Source organism: Passer montanus, unplaced genomic scaffold (assembly GCF_014805655.1).
Source record: "Passer montanus isolate IOZ18808 unplaced genomic scaffold, ASM1480565v1 scaffold44, whole genome shotgun sequence".
Taxonomy (NCBI): Eukaryota; Metazoa; Chordata; class Aves; order Passeriformes; family Passeridae; genus Passer; species Passer montanus.
Genome location: NW_024369262.1, coordinates 1,991,185 through 2,001,006, shown reverse-complemented (window position 1 = coordinate 2,001,006; position 9,822 = coordinate 1,991,185). Strand labels below are relative to the sequence as shown.

Here is a 9,822-nt window from a genome sequence, read left to right as displayed (position 1 = left end):
CTTTCCTGACACATTTTTTCCACCCTTTCCCTAGAATTTCACTTTCCTGACACGTTTCTCCAACCAGTGCTGCTTTTTACAATCCACGAAGGCTCAGCTGGGGATGAAGGAGCATGACACAAACCCCTCTTCCAACACCTGTTTTTTCCCCTGGAGGAGATTCCCCAACCATTTCCCAGAGGAGACAGGAAGCCTGGCAGGCTGTAAATACAATTATGGCCCAGCTCCATCCCCAGTGCCCCACAAAGGGAAACCGAGGGAGAGCCCAGGGGCAGGGCTGGGGTGAGGAGGTCACTTGGGCTTCCACTGCTGCTCTTTAGGTGTTAGACACTGGTGCTACACCATCCGCAGGGAATGCAGACATGGGTTTTTCCAAATGTGCTTAGCATGTCAACATTTGAACATTGTGATTGTTGCCAGTGAGGCTTGGGGAGAGAGGGGCCTCTGTTAACTATTGAAAGCAGGGGGCCCAGGACTTGCTACTGCCAGCAGATCTGCAGGCTGTTTGTGGTCTTTGTCATCAAAGGTGTTTACTGTGTTCAGCATTTCGCTCAGCACCCTGTGCTGCCTATTTTTTTTTTTTTTCCTTTTACATTCAAAAATTAGTTAAGAACAAAGTTGGGGGTTTTTTGAACAAAAATATGTCAGCAGGGCTCCGAGCTGACGGTGTGTTTGCATGGCACGTTCATCAACATTTGAACATTGTGATTGTTGCCAGTGAGGCTTGGGGAGAGAGGGGCCTCTGTTAACTATTGAAAGCAGGGGGCCCAGGACTTGCTACTGCCAGCAGATCTGCAGGCTGTTTGTGGTCTTTGTCATCAAAGGTGTTTACTGTGTTCAGCATTTCGCCCAGCACCCTGTGCTATTTTTTCTTTTTTCTTTTTTTTTTGCCTTTTACATTCAAAAATTAGTTAAAAACAAAGTTGGGGATTTATTGAACAAAAATATGTCAGCAGGGCTCCGAGCTGACGGTGTGTTTGCATGGCACGTTCAGCTCATGGAGCTGCTTTATTTCTCCAATGCAAAAAGACAGCTAAAAAAGGATGTTTTTAAAAGAAGGTGCACTATAACTGTTTCTGCCATCCTTTTCCTTCACAGTCCTGTTGGAAAATTGGAGTTCTAGAGCCACCAAAGCTCCCTTGGAGCTGCACTCCCTCAGCATTGCGCTCTTGCAGCAAAGAAGTGAAATAGCAGAGAGAGACTGATTGATTACAGAAGTACAAATAAAGTTCAGATATTTGAGAACATTCAAATGTATTTAATTAAACTTCTCTGTGCTGCAGAATTGGCAATTTACTCTCCAGTATTTATTTTCACCTCAAAAAGGGTGGAGCTGGGAATATTGCTGTAGGAATGATTTGCCATCCCCTGTGCCTGAAAGGAGAAGAAGTGGGAGACTTTTCCTTCAGAACTTCCCCAGTATTAACTGTGGGATGAGGATTTTGAAGTTAATCTTTCTGTTTCAAATAAATCAATGAGAGGCGATGAGGGGAAGTGAAGAGACATCCAAACCAGAACAAATGGAGAAGACAATAATGAGAATGAACTTCAGTTTGCACTAGAAAGTATATTTTGCATTGCTATTTTACTGTTTTCCCCTCAAAAAAGTTCAGCTCTCCAGCTCCAAACATCTTTAAGAAATTCTATTTCTTCAATGTTCATTTTTAAGTTGAGGAATTCTGCTTGCATTTTGTTTTACTTCCACTCTTATGATAAAAACATTAATCTACATCCTACACTGATTATTATGGAGAAAACATAGTTATTGCCTATTTAAACTAAAAATAAAGAGAGAATTAATAATTTCCTAGATACACTGGGGCAGGAGCTGAGCAGAGCACTCCAAGCCAGCTAATCCCTGGGAAGTTTGCTAAATCCACAGTGGCACTGCTGACAGATCCCGTGTGGATGGAATATCCCCTGTCACATGTAATATCAGACATGGGCTAGCAAAATCTTATTTACACCCATTCACTCTAGTTATAAACACAGTGCTTAAAGTTTTCACAACACATTGGCAACCTCCTGACAAAGCCCAGAGTGAGGACAAGGACACTTTGAAAAGGTGAAGAAGACAAGAAAGGTGGTAAAAATGAGGGATTTTACAAGAGGAAACACGACTGCAAAAGAATTGAGAACTGTTTCAGTTTCCCAGTGGAAAAAGGAAAAGGGGATAAGTTGTAGAACTGAGAGAACAGTAGAAAAAGAACGAGGGTCAGTTTAAGGGAGGAAAATCCAACAAAAATGTGGATGAGAAAGCTGGAATATGTCTCCTGAGCTCTGTGAGAGGTTTGGACAATGTACATGGAGAAATATTGCATTGCAGGAGCTCACTTGGAGAAAGCAGCAAACATTCAGCTTTCTGTGGAGGGGCTGCAGAAAATGCTCTGTCTGCTCTGTCTGAGGAGTTCATGAGGAATTCGTGCTGAGCCACAGCTTTGCTGCTCCAAAAGGTCCCTTGTGCTTTCCATCAGTCATTCCATGATACTCAGGGTGTGATGAGTTTAAGACAGAAGTTATTGCCACAAGTACAACTCCAAGCCCCGAGGCTCTCAGGTGACCCCACAACCTGGGGACAGCAGGGGAGCCCCAAATCTGAGGCTGCAGCATCTTTCCAGGTGGGGTGAACACTTTCATCCGTGCAGAGATGGGAAACAACAAGAAGCTCCCATCTGTTTTTGGTGTTTGCTGGGGTAGCAATGGGCACAGAGCACTGGATCAGTTCCGTTTATATTAAAGATTGTTCATTAGAGGGGTGAGACACAGAGAGATCAATACTGCCAGAAAAGCATTCCAAGGATGTTCCTGACCTGTGCACAGCGCAGCAGCCACGCCGGCTGAGAAGCATCACCCCAGCATCCCTCCCAAGCCTCCCTGTCCAAAGCACGCCCGTCCCCGAGCCGCAGCGCGGGGCTGGGAAGGGACACGGGGGACACGGGGGGGACCCGAGCGGGGCCGGGCCCGGGCACACCCCGCCCCGGGGCGGGCCGAGCCGCCAGCCCCGAGCCGAGGGCTGTAAAAGCGGGGCAGCGGGGCCGGGGAGCAGCGAGCCACAGAGCGGCCGGGGCTGCGAGCGGAGCAGGTGAGCGGCGCCCGGGGAACCGGGAGCGGGCACGGAGCGATGCCCGGGGAACCGGGAGCGGGCACGGAGCGATGCCCGGGGGACAGGGAGCGGGGCACGGAGCGATGCCCGGGGGACAGGGAGCGGGGCAGGGAGCGGTGCCCAGAGAACAGGGAGCGGTGCCCGGGGACTTGGGAGCGCACCGGGAGTGGAGCAGGGAGCGATGCTCAGGGAACCGGGAGCGATGCCCAGAGAACCGGGAGCGCACCTGGAACGACACCCAAGGAATTGGGAGCGCACCGGGAGCGGTGCCCGGGGAATTGGGAGTGCACCGGGAGCGGAGCAGGGAGTGATGCTCAGGGAACCGGGAGCGCTCCGGGAGGGGTGCCGGGGGACCGGGAGCGCGCACGGCGGCAGCTGAGCATCTCCGCGCTGTCCCGCAGGTTGCACCAAGCGCCAGGATCGCTGCACAAACGAGCAAAACGTCGTCCGAAATGGCAGCAGAGGTGAGCGGGAGCTTGGTTTTGCTGCGGGTCCTTCTCTGCTCCGTTTGGAACGGGTGGGATCAGCGTCCCTGGGAGGGTTCAGGAAAGGTGTCCGTGTGGTCCTGGGGACGTGGGTTAGGGGTGGTCCTGGCAGTGTCGGACTCACTGATCTTTTCCAACCTTAATGATTCTGTGAGTGGTTTTCCAATGGAAAAGGGCACAGCGAACGTCTTTGCTGCAATAATCCACCGTCCCACCTCTGATCCCGGCAGCGAAAATGTTCCTGGACACCTCTTCCCACCCCAGCCCTTCCCTCCCAGCAGCACCTTTTACCCTCTGCCCATCACTGGCTGTCCAGCGAGAAGCTGCAAAACTTTGGTTTTTTTCCCCCATTTCCCTGGCGGACAAACTCAGAGCTGCCGCCCCCCGAGCCCTCACCTGCCCCGCAGGCTCCTCCTGCCCTCCCGGCTCCAGTCCCGGGAAAGCCGCGGTCCCTGCCCGCTGTCCATGGTAGCTCCGCCGCCCGCCCGGCGCCGCGCACCTGCGAGCCCCTCTGGGGCTGCTTTGGGGTTTTCTCTTCCCTTTGCGTCTCATTGAAAGGCACCCAGGTCTCCCTTTCTGCCGGTTTTATCCTAATTTTGCCGGTTTTATCCTAATTTTATGTGACAAAGTCGTGGGCTCTGGAGCTGCTTCAAACGGTAACTTCAGACACTTTGTAGTTACAGGGTGGCTTAGAGCGTGTGGTTTGTGCTGGCCCACAGCTCCTTGTCAGCTGAATATTTTCTTCTAGTCTCCCTAAAAGAGTGGGATTTTTTGGAGCATTTCAAGGGTCAGAGGCTGCCTTAAAAAAGAGTTCCATGCTGGCCTTGCACCACACACCCTGATGCTTATTTTCAGAGTCCTGCAGAATTCAAATATCTTGGCGGATCCCAAGCCATACTTGTAACCTCAAAGACTAAATTCTAGTGAGAGTGACATGCTCTAAGTCCAGGGTATTGCTGGTATAGACTGAATGAAACCGTTCCTGAGGTGGTCCTCAGTTTTACTTTGATAAGGATGACATGAAGAGATTTTTAGGGGATATATCCATAACTCTGTGTCTCTTCATTTCTTGCAGGGGGACAAAATGATGGCAGGAAGGTTTGTGGGGAGCACAGATCCCATCATGGAGATGCTCAGCGCTTCCATTACTGTTGATCAGAGACTGTCTGAGGTGGACATCCAGGGGAGCATGGCTTATGCCAAAGCCTTGGAGAAGGCTGGAATCCTGTCCAAAACTGAGCTGGAGAAAATCCTGAGTGGCCTGGAAAAGGTATTTCTTCCCTTCACAAACTCTCATGTGTGCTGGAATGAATCCTTCCTTACCTGACAGCATCTTGCTGTTTTAAACAGTGCCTTTAAATGTCCTCGTGTCTCCTTCAGACTGAGCAGTCACTAGGAATCATTTCAGTGTGAAGTAAGAACATCCTTTTCCTGCTGGCATGTGGAATTTTGAGTGTGGCTGCCCAGCTTGGCAGGAGGCAATGCATAGCAGGTGTAGGGGGGAAGAGGAGGCAGCAGAGAAGTGCTTTTATAAAATATCCATTGTTATTGATCACCCACCCTGGACAATGGTGAGTCTGTGCAATGTTTTATAGGAAAAGCTTTGTGGATGATGGTAAAGAAATCACTGATATTTAAACTCAATTTTTCCTTGCAATATTTAAATCCTCCATAACAGTGCAGGGTTGTCCTGGATAGAGAAGTGAATCCCACCAATACTATGGAAGATCAGGATGCAGCAAGCAGCCTGAATGGAAAAGTTTGAATGAGACTTCTGGGAATGCCAGGAGCTGGGATTTGCTGGGGACACTCACAGCCCCAGGCACAGCAGGGTAACTGTGGTGTTTGTGCTGTTTGCAGATCTCTGAGGAATGGTCCAAGGGAGTCTTTGTGCTGAAACCAACTGATGAGGATATCCACACTGCCAACGAGCGCAGGCTGAAGGTTTGGCTCCTCCAGCCTCTGGTTCCTGACCCTCTGCCTGACATTAAGGCCTTGTCCCTCTGTCCCTCTGGCAAATCCCTTTGGAGCTGCTGGCACTGAACCCCCTGGGCACAGCCAAGGGTCTCCAAGCCCCCTTTTGTGGCACTGTACAAGCACAGAAGCCAAAGCTGCCCTTCCCCAGAACACACCCCAGGTTACTGACAGGATCCTGGAGCTGAGTCCCTTCCAGGCAGGGAGATGTGCTCATGTGGATTGTCCTGTTTAGCACACAGAGATGCTGACAGAAATCCTGCTCTTGTCCTCAGGAGCTGATTGGAGACGTAGCTGGGAAGTTGCACACTGGCAGAAGCAGGAATGATCAGGTATGGACAGAATCTTTTTGTTTCTTCTTCTGTATTCCTCCTCTCCCTCACTTCAGGAGACCTCAGTCCAGAGTGGCCTCTGAACTCTTCCTGGAGAGCAAGAAATGCTGACATTACCACAGAAATATGACCAAATGATGAGAAGATGCACCTTCCCATCACACAGGAGAAGGAGAGGTTTGCCTTGCTTTCACTGCATATGTGACATTCTTTATGGCCAATCCCCCACAGGTTGTGACTGACCTGAAGCTGTTCATGAAGAATTCCCTCTCCATCATCTCCACGCACCTCCTGCAGCTCATTAAGACCCTGGTGGAACGTGCTGCCATGTGAGTCCTTTTCCTCAGTCCCTGTTTTCCATAACTTTGGCCTTTTGGGGGCAGGAGACTCTTTGGTTTGTCCTTTGTCTGACCCCACTGGGCAGCAGCAGTGTCTCCTGTGCAGGGAGTTACAGCCAGGCAGTTTGGGGTAGCCCAGGGGACACAATGGCCCCTTGTGAAACTTTCCTCATCCTTCAGAGAAACTTTCCTTCATGTCTGGCAAGGGAGTTGAAGTGGGAGGTCCACACAAGATTCTGGAAGGCACCAAACCCATCAGAAGGAGGGAACAAAATGTTTCAGGTTTTTCTGTAGGAGAGAGAGCTCAGCTGTGTTACCTCCCTGTCTGGCTCTGCTCCTCACACTCCAGACCTGGGGAGGCCTGGGGAATCCTTGCCTGCCCAGAGGGGTTACTGCTCCAGGCAACTTTCCAGGAGGCCCAAGGCAGATTCACCACTCTGGAACAGCTAAACCCAGTGTGCTTGGCTTGAAGGCTGACAGGAGATGGACAGGCTTCAGTACAACACAGCCTAAAGATGCTCAGTTTGTGACCTTGCCAGGAGCTCTGCTGTGTCCCTGTCCCTGTCCCTGCCCTCCCTGCTGCCTCTGCTGCTCACCTCTCTGTGCTTTCCCTCCCAGAGAAATCGATGTGATCCTGCCTGGCTACACCCACCTGCAGAAAGCTCAGCCCATCCGATGGAGCCAGTTCTTGCTCAGGTGAGCACCTCCCACCCTCTCCAGCCTCGGGGCCCTGCTCTGCTGGGGGGACAGCCAGGGCTGGTGACAAACCAGAGGGAGCCCTGCAAACTGGAACAGGAACTCCCTGTGTCCCCTGCCTCTGTCCAGGCTCCTCATGTTTGAGGGGGGTTCCCAGGCTCCAGGCATGGCAGGATAATGACTGGGAAGCAAAGAGCCATTCCCTGCTTCACGTGCCCTCTCCCCCTTGTCCTTCCCCAGCCATGCTGTTGCTCTGACCCGCGATTCTGAGCGCCTGGGAGAGGTGAAGAAGAGGATCAATGTCTTGCCTTTGGGAAGGTAAGATCTACTATTTGTGTGATCATTTGGCCTTGCTTTGCTCTGCAAAGACTTCAGGAATGCCTTCCCTGCTTCCCAGAGCTCAGCTTTGGATGGATATGAAAGGAGGATTACTTGATTTCTGTTTCTTTCTCCCCTGGCAGTGGCGCTCTGGCTGGAAACCCCCTGGAAATCGACAGAGAGCTGCTGCGCAGTGGTAAATGTTATCCTGAGGGGCATGGGAGTACCTGTCACACCTGGGAGGGAGGGAATGGCACCACAGTGCCCCATCCTGGAGCCAGAGCCTTTCATTTCCCAGGAGTTTTGCTGCAGATACAGGCAGTGCCAGTGAGGTGGGAGGAAGAGCAGTCCCTGCTGCACTCTGCCTGTCTGGCTGCATAACAAAAACCCCACTAAAAGTGTTTGTGTTGCTGGGACTGCTCAAGGGCTCACAGTCACCTCCTCTGGGGCAGCGTGGTGCATTCAGGCTCCTGTCAGGGCCAGTGTGACCTCCTGTGTCCATCCCCTTCCTTGCAGAGCTGGACTTTGCTTCCATCAGCCTGAACAGCATGGATGCCGTCAGCGAGAGGGACTTTGTGGGTAAGCACAGCCAAAGCCTCCCAGCACGGGGGGAGGCAGCTCCTGACACCTTCCCAGTCACCCTTCCTAGATAAGGGACTGAAATCCATCACTAGGATGGTTCTGGAGCTGCCCTGGGGCTGTGCTTTGCTCTGTGCCTCACTCCCTGCCTCTCCTGTTCCCTCTGCAGCTGGCTGCAATTCTGATGGTCCTCAAAGGACTCCCAAGCACCTACAACAAGGACCTGCAGGTAGAGCCCTTGTTCCTCTCCACAGCATCTCTCTGAGCAGACACAGTCATCCCCTGCCCTTGAGCTGTCCCAGCACTCCATTTCTGTGCACAGCCCCTGGCTCTGTGCTGGGATAGGGGCTGAGGGAGGGGATGCTGCAGGTGACACCCTGAGTGCCATGGCAGGAGCCTCTGGGATCACATCCCTGCTCTGCTGCAGGGGCTGCTCAGCCTGTTGTGCTGTACCAGGCTGGCTCAGAGCCATTTCCATCACTGTTCCAACACAGGAGGACAAGGAGGCTGTCTTTGATGTTGTGGACACCCTGAATGCTGTGCTCCAGGTTGCCACTGGAGTGATTTCCACCCTCCAGGTAAGGATTCATCTTTTAAGTATTGAACATGGAGCACATTCTGTGAGTAACACAGGGGACAGGGCTCCAGACTGGTCCTAAAGTGAAAATTCTTCAGTGCCTCAGTCACACTGCTCATTTTGGTCCCTCTTAGAGCTTTTGTGCCCCAGGAAGAGCAGATGATATGTAACATCTCCCTCTGCCCCTCCTTTCTGCAGATCAACAAGGAGAACATGGAGAAGGCACTGAGCCCTGAGATCCTGTCATCTGACCTGGCTCTCTACTTAGTTCACAAAGGAGTAAGTGCCAGAGGGAAAGCTGGAGCTGGGATTTCTTTGGATGCAGAACTGCTCAGTGAGGAGCTGGGATGAGGCCCCAGGGTGATGAGCAGTCAACAACCATGAAAGCTGAAAACACATCCTTTACATGCCTGTCAAGCAGTCCTACCTGAGAGACTTCATAGTGATTTACACCCAAATTACTTGATTATAATTTATTCCTAAATCCTCCCCTCTTCCACCCCAACACTGCCAGATTCAGCTTGCATTGCCCTAAGGGAAAAAAAGGCCAGCTGAGAAAGTAGCACATCCATTTTCCTCATGGAAAAGGAGCCCAGCTGCCTGGTCACTGAGTGCCACCTCTGCTTCCCCCTGCAGATGCCCTTCAGACAAGCCCACATTGCTGCTGGCAAGGCCGTCCACCTCGCCGAGACCAAAGGCATCACCATCAACAACCTCAGCCTGGAGGACCTGAAGAGCATCAGGTTTGTACCTCTGTTATTTCACTTCCCTGCACAGGCAGGGCTCAGCCTCCCTCATCTGCCTTCCCCAAAGTGCCTGGGCTGGGCAGCACCTCAACCTCAGATATCACAAAGGCTGAAACACTGGAGGGGGACAACATCCCCTCCACTCCACTCCAGCAGGGTGGAATGGGCATGGGCAGGAGCTCTTGGGAGGGGCTGGGAGACACCTCTGCCCTGAGCAGGAAGCCCCCAGAGGGCTTTGGCTCTGAAGTCCCTCGGTGTCCCCTTGGAGCTGCTGTCAGAAGCTCCAAGCTGATGTCAGAAGCTCCAAGCTGATGTCAGAAGCTCAGGAGCGTTTCCCCTGGGGAAAAGGCTCTGTCCTCACTCCCCCAGCCTGTGCCCAGGCCCTGGGCAGGCGCAGCAGCCCAGAGCCCCCTGACAGCCCCTGTGCCCCCAGCCCCCTGTTTGGCAGCGACGTGGCGCAGGTGTTCAGCGTGCTGAGCAGCGTGGAGCAGTACACGGCCGCGGGCGGCACCGCCAAGAGCAGCGTGTCCGCCCAGATCGAGCAGCTGCGGGAGCTGCTCAAGAGGCTCAAGGAGCAGGCTTAGAGTGTGGGGAGAGATCCCGTGCCTGCAGCAGAGTGCCCGTGCCACTGATCTGGAGTTAATAAACACTGGGGTGTCTGTAGTTCACTGAAA

The 9,822-nt window shown here is 52.4% G+C and overlaps 1 protein-coding gene across 1 annotated transcript; it reads left to right on the top strand.

Annotated features, from left to right (window-relative positions):
• The first annotated feature begins 3,522 nt into the window (after positions 1-3,522).
• LOC120507867 (argininosuccinate lyase-like) lies at positions 3,523-9,822 on the top strand. Its single transcript, XM_039721013.1, has 14 exons — positions 3,523-3,567; positions 4,664-4,858; positions 5,449-5,532; positions 5,838-5,894; positions 6,126-6,223; positions 6,851-6,928; positions 7,169-7,246; positions 7,390-7,442; positions 7,763-7,825; positions 7,921-8,054; positions 8,320-8,403; positions 8,601-8,681; positions 9,039-9,145; positions 9,582-9,822. Exons 1-14 carry the CDS (start codon positions 3,556-3,558, stop codon positions 9,730-9,732), a joined length of 1,275 nt encoding a protein of 424 aa, XP_039576947.1. The 5' UTR covers positions 3,523-3,555; the 3' UTR covers positions 9,733-9,822.